A 19,935-nucleotide genomic window follows, 5' to 3' on the forward strand; every position below is an offset into this window, starting at 1 on the left:
TATGTCAGCATAAATGACTATAATAACACAAGCAACAGTGTGATGCCACAGTATATTTCTCTCAGACACATGTAAATTAAAAATACCCTGGCATCATTAGCTGGTGGTCTCATTGGGGGTTGTTAACACCTAGCTACCCGCTTACTTTGGTGGTGTTACTCCGTGTAAAAAAGATGCTCTCATCTGTGGAAATGACACTTCATTCCCCTTACCCTGCCGGGAACACAGGTGGTAGATACACAGCCGCAGTCGTTGGTGAGAGATCTGGAGAGATATCCCAGAGGGCAGCTCACTGTGGAGTTTGTACAGCTGCAGGTACACTCGTATTCATCACAGCACTCCGTCTTCTTAACAGTCAGCTCTCGATATGGTGGGCAGGAAGGTCTTTGAACTAAGCTGCATGCTTCTCTGTTACACGCTGGCAGAAAAAGGTAGGTACCACGTCAAGCACACAGCATTTCAGAGCGCTGCGAGCAAACAAGACAGTTCTTTGGCAGCAAGGCACTAATTAGTACTGCAAACTGTTATAAATCTACTTAAAGACTAAGTAGTAATGCAGATATAAAAGACCAAGGTCAAAGATTGTGCTGCAGGTTCAGGAGAAGTTCCTACCCTGCCAAAATTTCCTTGTCTCACATACAATCAAAAAGATTTATAAAATAAGCATAAGGGTCGGAGCACACACTTCCAAGAGTAAAGTGCTTCTCTTTTCCTTAATTCAAAAGTATACTCAGAAAGTGTCAACGATACCCTTCTTCCAAGTCTGTGAAATCTTTATGTGTCCATTGGCTCCAAAATTAAACCTTTCAGAGGGAAAAAAAATGTCTAAAGGAAGTTGTTGTGAGTGTTGCTCAAATGCAATGTTCCAGGGTCACTCCCTGCTAAAAAAATAATATATAAAAAAAAATATAAAATCTTACCACATGTGTAATTTGGTCTGCATTCTCCAGGGTTGGTCAGAGCAAGCTGCAGGCCAAATTCACAGACAGGGGCAGGAGGCAAATCACAGGAAACCAGATCACAGACTAAGAGAAATCGAGAGAGTGTTTAAGACCACGCCTGACTAGTCAGTCCTCAAGAAAGGACACACACGCACATCCCCATTAAACTTTTTTTCTTTATGCCTAATTGCTATCCTAAAATATGAAGTAAGTTAAGAGTTCAGCAGGTCAGAGTTTGTTTTCAAAATAACTTAGGGGACAGTTCAAGCTTGGGTTATGAGGATTACTGTTCTAATGTTATATTCAATGTGCAAATATAGGCTATGCAAAAATAGATACTTGAAAAAAGACCATCCTAGTGTCATTTAGACAAAAACAAATTGCTCCATTCCTTTCCTCATCTCTTACAGAAAGAGGGACACAGTCAAATTGGAAGTGAATGGGTATTCACGTTCCCAGGAGTTGTTTATTTTTCCACACAGATGATTGTACAGTAGTTTCAAAAATAGAGCATTGCATTAAATCAAAAAAGGCCTTGTATACCTTTAAAGCATCTGGTAAAAACAGGGACCAAGAAGATTCCAACAGTTTATGAGAACCTACCACACTCGTACTCAGGGCAGCACTGGCTGGGGTCCCTGCGCAGACGAGGGACTTCACAGGGACCACAGAGAACAGCTGGAGTAAGAAGAGAACATTCATAAAGTAAGTTTGGATAAGAACTAGAAAACTAGGTAACAAAAACATCAATTCACATCCAATCATACTCAGAGCTAAATGAATTTACGTTTGGCAGTAGGGCAAGGTTGGACCATGCAGTTTACTTTCTGGTTATCAAGACACGTGCAGATCTTGCAAGGCTCATTGGCAGGAATCCATGTTTCCATGTGCTGTATGAAAAACAAACGAGCAAACAAACAACAGATTGTTAAAGAAATCAAATATTCTGGTCACTGGTATGTTAGCAATGGGAGCGGGTAAGGGTGAGTAACATTAATTTGGAGAATCAGAATACTATGCAGGATTGTTTGGTTGCTCTGTTAACAGTAAGAACCTAAGGAGATACATAATTCTGAAATGACTGTAGTGTACCAATTTAGCAAAAGATGTAAAGAAGGCATGAATGGGATGAGGAATCACTATTGTTTTAAGCATGAAAAATGCCTGGATGCTATAAACACAATTGCAGGCTATTGTGAGTAACAGTGGACTCCTGCAACTACATACCATGATTGGATGTTCAGTGATAATAAGGGAAACAACAATATTTTAGGAAATACCTAGAAGCGGTTGCTTTCCCAGATTAGTACTATTTAAACACAGAGAAGTAAACAGTGTGTATTTTTTAATAAGAATATGTAGGGTGTCATCCCTTGACTTCCCAGCGGACTGAGGACTGGAAAAGCACTATAACAACACCAGATCTGAAACCATCACTGCGGTGATTACCTGGAGGTAATAAGCACGTTCAGCAACTGCCAGTAAAGTGTATCACTATTCAACCACTGCTCCTTCTCATGAGAGAGAGGAAAATCATTGATGTTAAAGATGTATTTACCTATAAAAAGCTATCCACGCTTAACAGCCATGTGAATAGGGAGGTAAGAGTGAAAAGATACACTATGAGACAATAACAATTTGCACAATCGATCCAGGTTCTGGGTGAGAACATGTAGAGCAGGTTAGGAAGTTACAAAGGGAAAAAGCATCATCGAAAAAACTCTGGAGTACAGTTTAAAAATGGTCTACTGAGACCTTTAATAAGAGGAAGAAAGAAAGAAAATATCTAAGCATACCGTCACCCGTACCCAGACACATCTATGTATTGTAAGCCATCACAGGAGTCTGAAAAGACAGTTTACTTTCAAAGGTTAAAGCATGGCAAGGATAAGACACCAGCCATGCTCGAACAAGCCAATCAGAGGTTTAACATAGCTTAGGAACCAAATCGCATAGGGTCAGTTAATCCATAGGAAATCTATTTTAGTCAAAGAATACTAGCAATACATCGATGCAAGCTAAGGACATTAACTCAGGGCTTAGCAAAACAACTCTGAGCCCTCTGACAGAGCATTCACTGGCCTCGGGGTTAAAAAGTCCTGAGAAGGCAGCTGACAGAGGATGCCTACATTTGCAGGTGATGATGTGAAAAGCACGTGGACATTTCAAGACACAGAGAAAGAGAATCACAACGTTTACTCCAACACTTTCAACAGCCTTGATTTTCACACAGGTTTTCTTCAGCATAAGTAGAAGTCTCTTTCTAATACCAGAAGAAATGACAAGAGAGCAAGGTGTTAATAGAGCTCTATATGGGCATTGGTACTGAGAAACCCATAAGCCCAAACACGATCTTGGGTAGAAAGGAACAGAGGAATGAACACCAGAGGGGAAAGAAGGGGGTTAAGGAAATCATAACCCACCACCAGTTGCACTGCCTGTTGTAGTGCTCACACAGCTAATCCTGCAATGGTGGAGACGCAAACCGGCCGTGTGAGCCGATCCTCCCCAGCCCTCCACCTCCCCATCCACACAGCAGCTGCATCTAAGCCCTGCCATTGGGGTACAGATGAGAGGTTTTCAGTTAAAACTCCATTAAGGGGCATGCAACAACTCATGAATTTTAGAACTTCAGCAGAAACAAGTAGATATCACTGCAAACATTATTCCCAAGACATGCGCTAGGCTTTTCTCCATCCACAAGGGCTTGGAACAATTATTTAAATGGAAAATGCACTGCATTGCCCAAGGATTCAAGGATTTAAGGCACACAGATCCATGACTTTAATCTGCATTTGCAACAACTATTTCATATAGAATCGAAATACAATAACTAGAGTTATCAGGGTCACTGAGAGTTGTGCACAATTGTACTATGTTTAGGGCAGCGATTACATACATTGCAAGATATTTTTTCCTTCAAAAGAAATGATTTTTTTTTATTCCCTTTATTACAAAAATTACTGGATATTTTTTTCCTTCCGTTTTACCAACTTTACAAGCACAACACAAATCCAGTGATACTGTATTTGAAACAAAGATCCAAAAGAGAACACAGAAAAAAATTGTGGCCCTGTGTATGGGGACACTGCAACCCTAAAGGAAAAGCTAACAGAAGGTGCATGTGCTCAATCCTTCAGAAAACTCAAACTTTTTGTTTTGGAAAGCATCATTATGATAATGCCATTGTGGAACAAATGCACTTTCCCTGCGTCTTCCCTTTTGCTGCCAAAATCCATAGGGTATGTACACCTGAGGCTCCTGCACCAGCCCCTCAGCCCAGCAGTAGGAAACCCTCGAAATGGTATTTAGTGAAGGCTTTTGCAGTGTGCTGCAGTTTGACAGTACCAGCAGGCTGCACCAAGGCACAAGCCATGGCAAAGTGGGGTCCTTGGACCAGCGGGGACCTGTCCTGTGTGCGGGCAGGCTGCGGGACTCTTAGTCCAGACCCGCCATCAGTACACGTCCTGCTCTCGCAAAGTGCTTCCTTCACTAAGTCAAGTGCATTGGTCACTGGTACCCTGTCACCTAAAGCAAGGTGCTTGCTTTTTTAAGTTTGATTTTTGTCATTGTGTTAATCAGTGCAAACAGTACTTAAAACAGGTGTTTCAGCCACAAATAGTCTTTGCTTCCTTGCAATTTAACTGTAAATGTTTATAACACATTTCTCACTGAACAAAATGTGAGTCTAAATTTGCACATTCAAATTAAGTAATTCGGAGAACATACATTCATTTCCTTTTTTAAATCTATCTTTTTACTTAAAGAATAGACTATACACACACAGATACTTCTGTTATTTACAGAAGTTCTGTTACAAAAACATTTATGTCTTTCACAGCAGGTTTGGTGAATATAAGACCATTCAAAAATCTCATTAAGAATCTAAAGCCCATAAAACACTGAAATTAAAGTCCTTCTCTTTAAAGTCCCATAACAAAACTGCAGATTTAAGAAGAGGATTGGCTGACTTAGATGAAAACTCCCAGAGCTGAGTAGCTGGGGGTGAAGAGTAACAACCCCTGTTACTTGGAACAGGGGATGCAGGGAGGAGTTTGCACACCCACTGTGTGATGCTGAAATGGAAATCAACAGTCTTTTTCACTGCAGTCTGGCAGCCGGCACCCATAGCTCTTCCCAATCCAATTCTGCCATAGAGAGATCTGACTTAACTGAGGAAAGTGGATTTCCAGTAAAACTAAAATGATGAATTTCATCAAAGTAATATTCTTATCAAAAAAAGGGGTGTAAACTAATACAACTCGACATAAGGTCACCTCAGTCTCACTGTTCCACACCAACCACTGAAAACCTTTCAATAAGCTTTGCAAAGACAATACAATACTTTTTAAGTAAAGGTTACAGATTTATGATTGAATTGTCATTACTGGTAAAAGCCTGCTGAATGGAGGTGTTTATCTTGGTAAATGTTGACTTATGCCATCCCTCCTCTCTTCCTCTAGACCTCCCTTCACACAAATTTGTCATGCATTTCCGGGTCTGCACAGTCCCAGCTGTGAATTTTATATCCATCCCAGCCAATTTCACACTAGGGGAGCTACATGGGGCTGACAGCCAGCCAGTTATGAGGAACTGAGCTAGAAAATAAAGTATCCAAAGGGGAAAACAGACTTATAAGACAGATTTACTCGCAAAAGCATGAACCCCAACCATTCACAAAGGTAAGCTGCTCAGTATATGGTTACCTGATGGTGTGTGCCATCTTCACCGATGCATTGTGTGCAGACCTCTTCATCAACACAGCTGTCATTAAAAATCACCTGTCCATCTGGACAGAAGCAGCCTTCTGTGGGATAATCCTTGCAGACACTGAGTTTGGTACTATTCTCACAGTGCTTTACGCAGGCTTTGTGGCAGTGATCATATGTCAAATATGTGAGACATTTCATTGCTGAGGAAGACAGAAAAAAAAACTCTTTAGATAAAGAGATCTGAAATGCAGATAAATGTTTCCACTCACATTTTCTTAACAATTCTGTTCAGGTTTTTGAAAGCCATCATCTGTGAACATATTTTGTCCTCTGCAGCCACTAACTGAAAATATGTTTTTAAAACTAACAAAATCCACAGTGGAAAGTGATTGAAGGCAACTGCTTAAGTTACAGTCCATGCAGAAATCATCAAGCCACATTTTTAGGCTATAGGAATCAGTGAAGTATGACTTACCCTACAAATGACACAATACAATGGCTTACATGAGCTGACCATCCTGCCTAACTTTGTTTTCAACACTAGGCAAGAGATAGAAGAATTTAGAACCACCTTGACATGTATTAGAGAAGCACTGGTACCCGTGCATGGTTAGGAGATACCCAGGACAGACTAAAGCACTGAACAAAGATATTTTTTTTTACAATCTGATAGGCAGAAGTGTTCCCAAGCAACTAAAGAAAGCTAACAAACAGAACATTTTGGTACTTCAAAACTGAACCTGCTGGATTTCTGCACCTTATTAACTGAATAGCCTTATTAACACAATTAACTAAATCAAGGAAAGTTGCATTCCCCCCTAAGCCAATACATAAATTTTTTACTGATGAGTGCCCCAGACTGAGGTATTGTCTTTAAAAGCAAACACAAAACTAAGGCTACAGCTGTTCAAGAAACCTGTGGACACAGCTTCCATACTGTGTGCTCCCTTAAGCCTTTTTTATTTTTCTCTACAGCTTCAATTAGGAAAGTGTTTCTTATTTCCCTATTTGTGACTGCTGTGAGGTTTATGAAACTTTTTTTCAGTCCCCTGACAAAAAACACTGAAATAAAATTACTGAATGAAGACCTGAGCTCCCAACCAAACAAGCATTCATCAGCTGAACTGTCTACACACACCCTTCTTAGCAGCCAAAAGAAGCAGAAAATAGATGTCTTTAATGTTAACCCTTTTTGGTTTCAAGCTGTGCTAAATTCAATTATTTCTAGTGTGTTGGAATCTATGGATGTATGTGTAGATAGCCATCATAGTTCAGCAGATGCAGAGGAACTTGAAAAGGCACAGGAGTTTGGTGGGGTGTCCAGTGCCACCATGAAATGCTTTGGCTGGATTCTGGAAACCTGTACTAATGATCAGCTACCTAGACTACACCATGTTTTCCAGAACTCATTTCCAGAAACAGTTCTGTAAACACAGAGTGTAAACACCAGTGCTTACTGCCTCTGATGGTCTCACGTCAACTCTAATAAATATCTGAAAATACATCCGCAGCACCTATTAAGGTAGCATGTCATTTCCTTTTATTCCAGAGTGAGTAAATATACTCACCACACTGGCTTTCATCTTGCTTACCTACTGCTAGATCTGCTTTAGGGCTAGTGAACTTTCTCTGTACAAAATTAGATTTATTTTTGAGTTTAATGCTGATGCCCATCAGCACAGAACCTGGACAGCTCTCAAGCAGAATGAGTACCAATGCTAAAGTCTCTAATGTACTTCATGTAGCATAGCCCCTTCTCCTTCCTCCTCTTTGGCTGGCATTAACGAGTCAGGCATGTGAAAAATGCAATGAAGGACTGTGCTCCAGACTCCAGATGTGCTACCAAAAGGCCTATGTGCCTGTGTAGAATGGCAATGCTTTCTGAAGGAAGGAAGAAACTAGGTGGTTATGTTTTGCAAAAGAAATATACATGAGATCACATGAATGCCTTTGTTTTGAAGTCACCTCTGTCCTTCACAGCATGGGAATGAGATGTACGTAAGCAGTGTCAAAAGATGGGATACACTCCACCAACGTCCAGAAGAATCACCCTAACCATCCCTTTCACCCTACTGGAATAATGAGAACCCGGTGATTGCAGAAAGCCACCTCAGACACACTACTGCCCTTATGCTGCAGAGATTTGGCCAGGACCTACTTGACATACACATAATTGCTTTTGGTATGGAAACTTCTGCCAGAGGTATGGAATGTGAGCAGGCATGAAGGACTCCCCACGCTCAGCCTCAGAAACAAGTATTTCAACAAGCCACCCTCCTGGGTGGCTACTTCAGTGCTCACCTCAAATGCCTGTTGCTTCTGAATGAAAAGGAAAAGACTGCAGCTAGCAGCAAAAGGTGAAAATAAGACTGAAAACTATATAATAGAAGAGCAATTTTTCCCCAAATTAGTTTCAAAAGAAATCTACCTCAAATACTAGCCTATATGATGCTACTATGATCATGGATTGATATTTATTCTGTTTGTGGGCTCCATTAAAAGATGACCTCTTTTTTCAAACAGGGAATAGTAAAAGAAAATCGGGGGGGGGGGGGGGGGGGGGGGGGCGGGGCAGGGAAACGGTCCCGTACACGTATGATTTCAAAGGGTCATCTGGCACATTTCAGTATTGGCATTTCTTTGGCTGCTTATTTTTCTTTTACATTACAGTAGCTATTCCTAGTAGCTACTGGTTGGGAGAAAATAACATCTATAAGGATCCACAGAAGGTGTATACTCCATCAAAATAAAATAAGCCATTTAACTAATTCAGAGTGAGAGACCCAGCAACAGTTTGCACCGGTATTAACTCTGACTTTGTGGCTCAAACACACAAGAGCGAGCATCCTTGGTTAAAGTACTAAATTGGTATTTAGGGGAGGGGTGCTTTTCAAGCCTGTGATGCATGAAGAAAGGCATCCATCCTTTCAGGCAACAATGCCACTCTTTCTTAGCAGCAGTATAACCTAGCACAAGTTCAGTAGCTAGCTAGCTCACTCCTGAGGTCACATACTGCTGACCTGCCTTTTGCCTCACTGTCCTGTCATGTGCAGCCAAAAGGACAGCTAAAATGCCAGTGCTCATGAAGATGCAGTGAATAATATTACAGGGCCAGTAGCTCCCCACCTTGCTCAGGCACAGTTGTCTTAAACCCCCCACCCCCACCCCCCCCATAACTGTCATCTTTACCCAAAGAAATATGTGTAGAAGGGTTTTTCCAATGTTCTTGGGAGTTGTTTCAAGGCCACATTAAACGAACTGAGGTCAGTGCTGCCATCAAAAGCTGCAGTCCACTCTTTTCCCTAATCTCCTCACTCAGCTGCTCTTTTCTGCTGGCACTTTTTCCCCTTTTACAGCTAGTTTTCACAGCTCACCAAACTGCATGTGAGGACTACTGCCAGCACAGCAAAAGGAGTGGGAAGGCATGGCTGGAGGTGGAAGAGGAAGAGAAAAATTGTCCCAGATCAGCTGAAGACAGTCAGAAAGCCACCCCCATACTGCTGATTTCCAAGTCATGGTTTAAATCCTTCAGCTGTTATGGTCCTCATCAGCACGCCTTGCTTACACAGTGAGCACCCAGCAGCGGATAATCTCAGTGTAGTTCCACTACACAAATGCTTCACTAGCAGAGGTGGCTTAAAGGGGTTTTGTATCCCATTGTTTTCTCTCCTCCTCCTCCTCCTCTTGAATCTTGTTCTTGCTTCTCTGCCAGATGTCACTGCCCCTCAGCTGAGCAGGCACAACCTGTTATGCATTTGCTTTCTAACCTGGGCCTGCAAAACAACCCAACGAAAGACAAAATATAAAACCTTCCGACAACCAGAATGGTTCATGAAAAATGCTGTTTTCAAGCAAAATATTTTTGCAGGAATCCCTACAGCTCCTGAGAGCCACCAGCATGTTCCTCAGAAAACCACAGCTCTACTGAGTAGTACCAACTACTGTTTGCTTCCTACACCATGCAGGCATCAACTACCTATCTAAATTTAATTCATCTGCAAGCTACCATGAGCAAGTACCTAGAGGGCATGTCCACATTGCATACAAATGAGCTTGAAGAGCTGCTGAGAAGCACTTATGGAAACATCAGCATATGAAGATTAACAACTGCTACTGCTGCTGCTGTCATTTATCTTCTCGGTATTTCTGCTTTCTGAGCAAAATTTGCTGACTGCTACTGTTATTTGAACTACACAGTTCAAAGCTGACTTCATCACGTCCACATGAGCTGTTATTTCTTTTATAACTGCAGAATTAATATATCTCAGTTCATTCATTAATCACTATACAAACAATCCTATTCCCAGGTGAATAAAGCTTCCTCTTCACGCAAAACTGAATCCCAACATGTGTCAATATTAGTAACACAGTGATTTTTTAGAAATCCCTATGATCTTCACATTAAGATAGAGCCCGTGCTGTCACTGAAGTGGAAACCCTATTCAACAGACATTCGCTGTGAGGGTGAGCCTGGTCAAGAGGTATATATTCTACACCTCAGGGTTACACAGCTATCAGTGGAAAATCCAGGCTGCTGCAACTGAGGTCTACTAAGTGTGGGGTCAGGGGGAGCGGCCGGGGGGGAAAAATTAAAAAAAAAAAAAAATTAAAACATCTTCTTCACTATGCACTCCCACCTTGGAGTAGAGTTTCCTTCCATCCATTGACACAAAGCTGGAGTCTACCAGTTACCACTCAACACATCCATCCTCCCAAAAAGGACTACAGAATGCTCAGGCAGTGGAACTGAACAAACAGGATGGAGAACAGGCCCTGCCTCTATCCGATATTCCAGCGAGTATATTCTCCCATCCAGGCAATGCAGTCAGGAAGGACTTGTACTGCTTGAAATGTCCTAATATGCACTGACAACATCCCAAATCAAACTCTACCAAAATGACAGGGATTTAATGGAGTTGGAGGGAAGGAAGCAAGGTATCCCAGACCATGCCATTGCTACTAACATTGTTGTAGAGTGATTAAGCTGCACTGCCTATTTAGTCATTAATGTAGCCTGTATAATGCCCCTGTAATTGGCAATTTAATTTTTGCCAGCTGCACACATGCACCTGATTGAAGGAAGATGATGATGCTGTTGTTAGGACACTAAGGACTGTTTCATGCAACTAGTGTTAAAATGGGCAACTCTTTCTCTATCCTTGTATACACTGTCTAACAAGATGGGAATTTCAAAACTGCAAAGCGTTATTAAGTTACTCCACTGACATTCAGCCTTGAACATTATAATTTGCAAAGTCTGACTGAAGCACCAGATTTGGAAAATGGCAATACTCTTCCTCTGCCTTCCAGGACTATGCTCCAAACAGACTGCGTTGTTTCTTAAAAGATTCAGCCTGCAACAGTAACGTGTTCTTCAATAACCTGTCCTGGAAAGACATTTAAGACACTAACCAGAGGCTCAGGCCAAATTCACATTCACATTCTTGACTTCCTATCCCATCATTCCTTCAGTCTGAGTTTAAAACATGAACAAAACTAAAACATGTACTGAATTTTTGTGGTATCATGCCGTTAGGATGTTAGTTCTCCAGTTCTGAAATGAAAAGTATCTGGGCAGCAAGAGGGAAAGAAAGCCAGGCATCGAGAACTGACTAAACTGGAGAGGCAGAAGATGTGAAAAAAACCTAGAATATCAAGACACTATATGAGGGGCTAGCTGGGAAAGAAAATGCCTACAAACATACACATCTCAGATGCCTGATTAAATCAGAAACATCAAGTGAATATCTCAATATCTGTAACCCTCACTGCAGACAGACTAACAGGAAAAGGTACAGAATACGCCACCTCAAGAGTTATTTATTTGTACTTAACTATATGTTGCATTTTTGGCAGATCTTTAGGTATGCCTCACAACAGCACCGTAAGGAGAAAAGCAAAAAAAAAAAAAAAAAAAAAAAAAAAAACCAAAAAAAAAAACACCAAACAAACAAACAAACAAACAAAAAAACCAAAAAAAAACCCAAACAAACAAAAAAAAACAACCAGGAAGATAGGCCGGAACTACTTATGTCTATAAGAATCTAGGGGAGCAGGTATTCAAAGTGACAACCCCCTGAATTTATCAGTAGCATTCTTGTCCTGCATCCCTTGGGCTCTGGGCAATCTGCAAGACTCACATCCCGATATACTGCTTTCTCACAGAAAACTCTTCACCCGCGAAACACAAGCAAAACACAGCCAGAAGGAGAACCAGATTTGCAAAGCAAATTACAGCTGGTTTGATCAGTGCAGCTTTCATGTGCTAGCAAGAAAAGGCACCATGGAGAGGGGCCATTTCCCCATTTTTCACTGCAGTAGAAACTTAAAAACACTCTGGCTCTTCCGTCACTGTCTGAAAGGTATAGGCTTTGGTTGGAAAGGGGAATTTGTGAAACTATTACAGAGAAACATCTTATTCTGTGCCACTATGTGCAGCTACAACAGTGACAGGCTGGGAAGCAGTTCCACTAGTCCAAATTATGAGTTTCCCTGTCTGCCTTGTACAGATCCTCCAATGTCTGCACCAAAGCAAGAATATCTGCAGCTAAAACTGCCTGGCAGAATCAGAGCAGATTCTCACTCCAGACCTGGCCCCACGATGGTTTGGTGGCTGCAAAGTCAGGTACTATCACAAAGCTGTGTTTACCTGTGCACAGCTTTCACTGTATTTTTATGTCATGGGTTATCCTTCTAGCCTTGCATAACTACCTTGCATTTTACTAGTTAGGTATTTACCAAGAAACACTTTTTCCATGTAACGCAACTTAGTTGATGACAAACAAGCTATCAGATCCGCAATATGTATGCAAGAAGTATGGTAAACTTGGTCTGGAACTTCTGTCCCATTACACAGCATTCAAAAATTAATACTACACTGACAAGATAGCCATTGTCACCACCATCACCAAATAACACAGTTTCCATATCAGTTTTCACATAGAGTAAAACCCTTACGACAAAACTCGCGCGTTCTCCAGTCTACGCAGATGCCGTTTTCCCTGCAGATGTGAGCGTAGGAAGTTATCATCTCGCAGGCTTCGTCCTCATAGCAGCTGGTCTCTGTGCAGGCCTCGTAGAACATGTTGGGGGAGATCACCCTATGACACTCTGCAAACTGATCGGAGAGCAGAAGGCGGCAGTGGCTCGTTGCATGCTCAGAGCATCTCTCTTCTCTGTGGAATTCACAGATCTTCCCCAGCTCTTTCACTGTCCAGTCTTGGATAAAAACACTGCTGTCGGTTGTGACAGAGCCATCACGTAACGTGAAGTCATTGATGTGGTTCTGGTCACACAACCCTATGAGGGTAAGTAAAAGGAAAAGAAAAAGTCTGAATACAGTCAACAATAAAATAAACTTGGAGAAAACAGGCACAGGACAAGACAGAGCTGGCTGGGGCCACTCAGTGAATGCCGAGGGGAAGGGGAATGAACGATATTCCTTACAGCTATTATCAACAGAGGCATAAAAACCCTGGGTCTTGTTTCCCCTTCCCTTATTACAGGAGATAGAGGCTATGCAACAGATTATGCCATTGAAGATACCATACAATTAATTCTCCCAGGTAGTAGTACCCCTTACAGACCTTTCACCTTCACTGCAAGCATAGGTTGTCGCCCTCACATATGTCTATGTAAGCTAAACCCCCATAAAAAACTAATCTCCTTGAAAAGGTAGTGTGAAATAAGTAAAACATGTCTATCCTGTTCTTTCTAAGGTGTTACTAGGAGTCAATGAGCTCTTATATCGATGGGCACAGTAGAAAAATCTACATGGCTTAGCAATGTGCCAGCAACAGGGGATCAGTTCAGCCAGAGATTTTACAGGTTCAGGGCCACACAAATTGCATATATAGCAGTTCAAGTCCAAGTAGGAAGCTGTGAGAATTACTAGCTTTCAAACTTACCACAAAGCCCTCGTGTTCCTGAAGAAAAGCTCTTTGAATTAAGTTTAAGAATAAATTCATTGCTTATTGGAGTAAATGTGAGATTATGTCCAAGATGGGAGAACTTGATTTCATGCATTATTGCTCCATAGACAGTGACTTCAAACAAACTGCTAGAATAGGGTATATGAATCCTTTCACCGTCAACAGTCACCTGTTTTCAAAAAAGGCAACATCATCATATCAGTTCTAGGAAGTAGCTAAGATCAATCCAATCTTACAATTGAAATACATTTTGACTTCACAAGTACTTGAAGATCCAACTGAATGTTGACATGAGCCAATTTTGCAAGCTGTTTGCACATCAATTTGAAAAATATACAGAACTAATTGACCTTCATACCGTGCATTACATGAACTTCTCTGTCAACGTTCTCCCATATGAGTGCATTTCTTCAGCACCACATACGAATAGACTAGCAATCTAATGTCATGAAGCTAAAATGCTGCCTACAGACCCTGATTACCAATGAACCTCAGTGAAAGACAAGGCTGCCCACCACCATTCAGAACTTGGTGCAGGTGTTTTGGTCCATCCTGTTTTGCTACACATGTCAGAAGAGATCACCTTTGCTGGCTAACCAGTTCCTGCATGTCTGAGAAACCCAGAGATTGACTAATGTGTTGTATTGAATTTGAATACTTATCTGCCTATTAAAAAGATGTAATGCATACTAAGTTGGCCTTTCTTCTAATGCTGAGATCCATCTACACAAAGGAAAGAACCAACTACTTTGTTCTTCAACTAGCCAGTCATGTATAAATTTGTGAAGAATAGACTCCCCTCCCATGTACCAAATGTTAACATCGTGTAAAGGACCTCTGCCAAAAGAGAAGAATCAGAGTGCAGTATGTCCTGTCTATAATCCCTGCCTTTCTGGCAGCAGTGTCAGGGAGATATTGCCAAATTCCATGTTCTTGACATTGTCACATGAGCACAATGGGGAAAGCGAGAGGAGAAATGTGTCTGGGTCATTATGTGAACATAGACTGTATCATGAAATTGAAATGAGGCATTTGCTCAGAAGCCTAAGAATAGGCTGCAAGGGGAAACTAGATAAAGGGTACAAATTTGGCCTCGTAACCTGAATTTTATAGCAAGAGCAGACAATGCACAGATCATTTCATTGCATTTAGCTTACTGTCATGTCACTGAAGAGCTGAACAGATACACCATGATGTTTCACTTCAATGGAGTCCATACAGTTAATCTTTGGTGTTGCTCTGCATGGTCCTTCATGGAGGAGAACTTCAACATCATGTTGCATGTCTTGAAACAAGGTGTAAGAGCAATTGCCGGTCAGCTTAAAATTCAGCCCATCAAAAGTGACAATATGTCGAGATGAACTTCCCATACAGACACCTGCAAATCAATGAAGAAAAAAAAAAAAAGACATTTGCTTTTATTCAAATGTGATTGTTTCTTCACAATCATTATGGATATGTGGAACCAATTAATTGAGAAAGCTAGGAAGGTAATGAATTGCAAATGCTGTAAGAAATCACTGACAAGAAACTTTGGTAAATACTTCACTTCCCTTCCCCCCCCGCCCCCCCGCCCCCCCAAGTATCTTCATCTGGAGCCATTAGTATTACAAAAGGTTTGGATAAACTCATAGAAAATCCTTTTGCAGGAAATTCACTTACATTTAATATTAATAATTTTTATATGAAAAATAAAAGCAGGGAAAACCCCTTCCCTATTTGTAGGAAAAAAAAAAAAAGTATGTTACAGTCTACGTTTTGCATTGCATTTGTACCATGGTATTGCATTTTATTCTGTGCAGTATTACATTAAAAACAGAATAACACTAATTCATGCTTATCAAACACATATCATGTTGAAACTAGGGGACTCTACCTTTTTTTTTTTTTTTTTTTTTCCAGATATGAAACAGGAAAAGGGCAGAGAGATAATGTGCACAGAATAAACTAATGGCCAACTGACAGCTCAGTGTCTTGGTCATTAGATCATAAACAATTTCTTGTCTTCGTTAACTGGAAAACAAGGATTACAATCTCACAAATACCAAAACAAAACTTAAGTAAAAGGATGTTTCCGACTCATGCATTTTCAAATCTTTTACTTAAAGATAATAAGGACAATAAAAACAATGTCAGTTAAACAGGTAGTTAGAAAATTCTCATTGTGAATAATTCAGCTACCTGGCTTCTACTTGAAATCTGAGAATAATCTGTTACAAAGAGCAACCTGTGCTTAACCAAAAAAAAGCAAAACAAAAAAGCAATCAAGCAAGCTCCCTTTGGAGCAGTCGTGTATTTTCAGATATTTTGCTCTACCTGCTTATAAAGTTCACATATAAACAATAATGAAATAAGTTAGAAATGAAACACTATTTCTCAACCATTTTTTTGTTCATGGACATCTAAACAAATTCCAAGGATAATAGAATCCTTTTAAATTTCTCCTAGGTGTTCTGTAGCACAACATGTATTGATGCAATCCATTTAAATGACGTCCAAAATCACCCAATAGCCATGAATTACATGTTGCAAATCATGTTACTATAAAACTTGTAACTAGTTCAGCAAAGGAATACCTTTATGGTATAGCTCCTGATCTGTTCTCTGAACTCAGTTATATGACATAAGAACACTTTTTCAAGTACTTCCTCCTTGCAAAAGCATTTGTCATATCATCCATACTGTCAAGCAATCACCCGAAAGCGTGCTTTAGCTCTCTGAATAACTGCATACGGCTTCACTGAGTCAGGAGAGTCAATTAACTATGCACTGCTGTGCTCCTGCAGCGCAGATTTAACCAGCCTCCACCCTGAACAACAAAGAGATGCTGAAGAACAGTGACCTCCTACTAAGCACCTACTTTGCTATGTCCATCTCTAAAGTTTACTGGTTGCTGTGAGTTTGGGCTCTGACTTCAGCATCCAAATCCGCCTTCCTGCCTGCTACAGATGGGCAGACATTGCTTTAGTTGACACAGCATCACCCTGTCATTTAAAGAAGGGTGCTTTACCTGTGGGGTTTTGATCAGCTAGGTGGGGTTGGGGATTTTTTTATCCCCTCCTTCTATAATGCATGAAAACTTACTACTTTTCCCTCACAAGCTGTAGCACCTTGGGGGAAAAAAAAAGTAAAATCTTGGGTATCATGGCTCATTACATTTGCAGAGTTAAACAATTGTTAGCTCATGTTAAACAGGAGCAATCTCAAGTTAACTATAGGTCTTCTCATGATAATCAGCTTAACAGTAGAAATGGTAATTTTCATTTCATCCTTTCAGAAATTCTTTATGAAGACACGTTTTGAATGCCCAAAGTAATGCCTTCATGTGGCTGTCAATGCATTTAGGATCAAGAAAATTATTACAGATGCATTTTCTATGGGTAGATATCACCAAAACTATCTTTTAAGCATTTTAAAATATTTGTTATTACTCCACTAAAACCTTTCTACTTTTTTGAAATACTTACATCAAAACAGAAATGTTAGCTTTAAAGGGTTTGGATAATCAAATGGGCTTTTAGGAAATGCTAAAACTTGAGGTGTTAAAATTTTGGATATCTAAAGGGATTGGTGGCCCTGAACTTGCAAATAGCGTTCCACATTCCAGGCACCAGTGAGACTTGCACGCACCTAGATGTTTAACCTGTGTACAGCATCAAGTCCTCCCACCCCAGTCATCTCTGATGTGTACAGCTGAGCAGCTCCGTTCAGCAATACTTCTCTGTTACACATTTCAAGTGGTGGGGAGGGAGAGGCACGCATGCAAAGATAGATACTCACATGGACACATCCATCGGCAACCACAAGTTTCTTCAATCTTAACTGCAGGAAGATTGCTGTGACATACTGGCTTTGGCATCCTCTCACAGTTAATTTGGTGACTCTCCAGAACTGTGTAATCTCCTGGAAAGCATGTCACAGTGTGGCACTGGTCTGCTAATGTCCATTTATCACCAGGCTAGATAGGGAGACAACAATTGAAAAGAACATGGGCAGAGGGGAGAAAAATGCAACATTTGGCTGCTGCCACTATCCTACAGCTAGCAAGTAAAGTGACACTGGCAGCAGTGCTACTCAAATTAGCCTTGGACAATTAAATAATAGAAGGCAGTGTATTAAGGACTTCAAGAGGATGAGAAAGTTTAAATTAGCAACGCTGTAGGAAATAGACTCTGAAATTCCAAGCAAAAGATAATAATCTAGAACAGGAGATGGTTTTTTTTTACAGCAGAATGAAGTATCTGGTACTCCATCTATTGTTAGTTTAGCCATCCTACAGCATGCGTGAATAGCATAGCCAACAAAGAATTCCCCTTAGCTTTTCTTTAAATGTCAAAGCCTTTAGTTTTCATAAGCCATAAAATTATTTTAGAAAGAGCTCTGAGCACAGATGGTCATGGCACAGCAGGAATTAACAATATTTGTTCCAAGCTAGAAAGGTGTGTAATACTCTAGTTATTTTATCCACAACTCCAAAACTTTAAAACGGTTCCTCCCTTCCCAAAGGGAAATTGTTCCTTTACCAGATTAATGTTATTAGATACACATAGTGGTTTTGTAAAATTAAAAATAAAATAGAAAATATGTTCTCATCTTCTAAAGGACAGTAATTTTTAAGGCAGTCTAAATTTTAAGGCACCAAGATTACATACTAATAAATGACAGAGAAATAGATGTGCTTACAATCTGAAATATCTCAAGATTCATATCTGCAAAAAGCTGAGCTCTCTGGCCCCCGTCCCACAGAGCTCTAAAGTCCATAAATAGGGTCAAAGAATTTCAAAACAGAGTGTTCATCCCTGAGGTCTGCATTCCCAAGAATATCCCCAAATGTGGGAAACAGCCTGTTCCAGACCTGTCCCTACAGAGGTGAGCCCAGAAGCACTAGTAACAAGTGAGACAGTGGTTCTGTGAACTGGATAACATTTCTTGATATTCACAGGCAGAAACATGTGGGAAGGAAAAGATGGTTGCTACTGGGCAAGGTCATCTCCCATCCTCTCCTTTTCAGCTTACCCATCATTCCCATGAAAGAGAAGACCAAAGTGATGAAATACCTAGGTAACCACAATGTAATTCACAGACTGTTCTTGCCACTAATGTGCAAACCAAGAACAGTGATATGAAAGTATTGCTTTATATCTCTGAGCTATATGATACCATCAAGTCTAAAAGAGCCCTGCCAGATTTGCAGCCATAAAAAATTACATATTAAATATCAGTTAATTTACTGGACCTTCTTTGTATGTTTCAGAACTTTGAGAAAGCAACTTGTCCTGAAAGTGGCTTAACACTTTTCAGGCTTCTGAGCCTAGAGGAAGCTGTTAAAAAGTAACGTGAAGGTCTTTAAGCATGGAAAAGATAGGAAAAAGTACTTAGATATGAAGAAATGGAATGTTTTTTTAATTACAGTTGTCTCGCCTAAAACTCACTGAAAGTGGAGCACCTGGAAGGGTACAATATACAGCTGTGCAAGCCTGGCAAAGGACCCTCTGGCATCCATACATGTTTAATTATTTTTATTTCACTCCTTAACAGGACATCTATTGGAAAACATCTAAGCTGGAGAAGAAAAGCAAAGCACAGCCCATTAAAATAAAAATATCAGTTGAAGGATCCAAAAAAGCCAAGAATCCTGGTGCAGAGGAAAACGCAGGGTCTCTGAAGACAAAGAAAGCCTAAATCTCAATTAATATGAAATCATACGAGTAAAGATAGGACAGTAAGGAAAGCAAAAGCAGAGGTTTCTAAATAGTGAAGGATAAGTCTGCTGAAACCTGCCAGCACACTGGAGGAAGCCTCAGACTTCCTCTCTGAGGGAGCTCTGAACCTGCAGACCTGGGCTCGCACACTCCTCCTCTTACTGTGCACCTGCAGGAGAGCGTGCCATGTACCTTGACCAGCTTCATCAGATGACACCTTTTAATTTGGTCAGGGTTTTGTTTGTTTGTGCTTCTCTAAACCAAGTGCTGAACGATACTAGGAAAGTCATGTTACGGAAACTGCTTGTTTAGGGATGTGGTTCTTACTGCCATACGTCGATTAGAAATGTTGAAGATCACCACGCAGATCACTTCATGATGAAGTACTAACATTGTAAGTACCTATACTTCTATTATCACCCTTATGCCTGCATAAAAGCATCAAAACAAAATTACTGATGAAAAATAACTACATTTAAAAAAAAAACCCAACAATCTATCATAATGATTCACATATTCTGCTGGCAAGATCAATATTAAAACAGTAGTTCTTTACACAGCCTGTATTTAGCACTATTGGGACTCCTTGCCACTGGATATAATGAGTTCTACAAACTTACACGGATGGCTTCAAAGAACGACTGAAGAA

General features: G+C 40.5%; 1 protein-coding gene across 1 annotated transcript in view; it reads right to left on the reverse strand.

The window, feature by feature from the left end:
- The window catches only part of VWF (von Willebrand factor), a 145,479-nt gene that overhangs the window by 30,256 nt on the left and 95,288 nt on the right, over positions 1 to 19,935 (reverse strand). Inside the window, exons 36-44 of the mRNA XM_040595803.1 lie at positions 17,365 to 17,542; positions 14,742 to 14,962; positions 13,561 to 13,753; positions 12,611 to 12,952; positions 5,648 to 5,853; positions 1,729 to 1,831; positions 1,545 to 1,619; positions 921 to 1,025; positions 213 to 418 (exon numbers count right to left, since the gene is read on the reverse strand). Of these exons, the coding sequence (XP_040451737.1) occupies positions 213 to 418; positions 921 to 1,025; positions 1,545 to 1,619; positions 1,729 to 1,831; positions 5,648 to 5,853; positions 12,611 to 12,952; positions 13,561 to 13,753; positions 14,742 to 14,962; positions 17,365 to 17,542 (1,629 nt within the window). The remainder of the gene's footprint in view (positions 1 to 212; positions 419 to 920; positions 1,026 to 1,544; positions 1,620 to 1,728; positions 1,832 to 5,647; positions 5,854 to 12,610; positions 12,953 to 13,560; positions 13,754 to 14,741; positions 14,963 to 17,364; positions 17,543 to 19,935) is intronic.

The sequence above is a fragment of the Falco naumanni genome, chromosome 5, assembly GCF_017639655.2.
Source record: "Falco naumanni isolate bFalNau1 chromosome 5, bFalNau1.pat, whole genome shotgun sequence".
NCBI classification, from domain to species: domain Eukaryota; kingdom Metazoa; phylum Chordata; class Aves; order Falconiformes; family Falconidae; genus Falco; species Falco naumanni.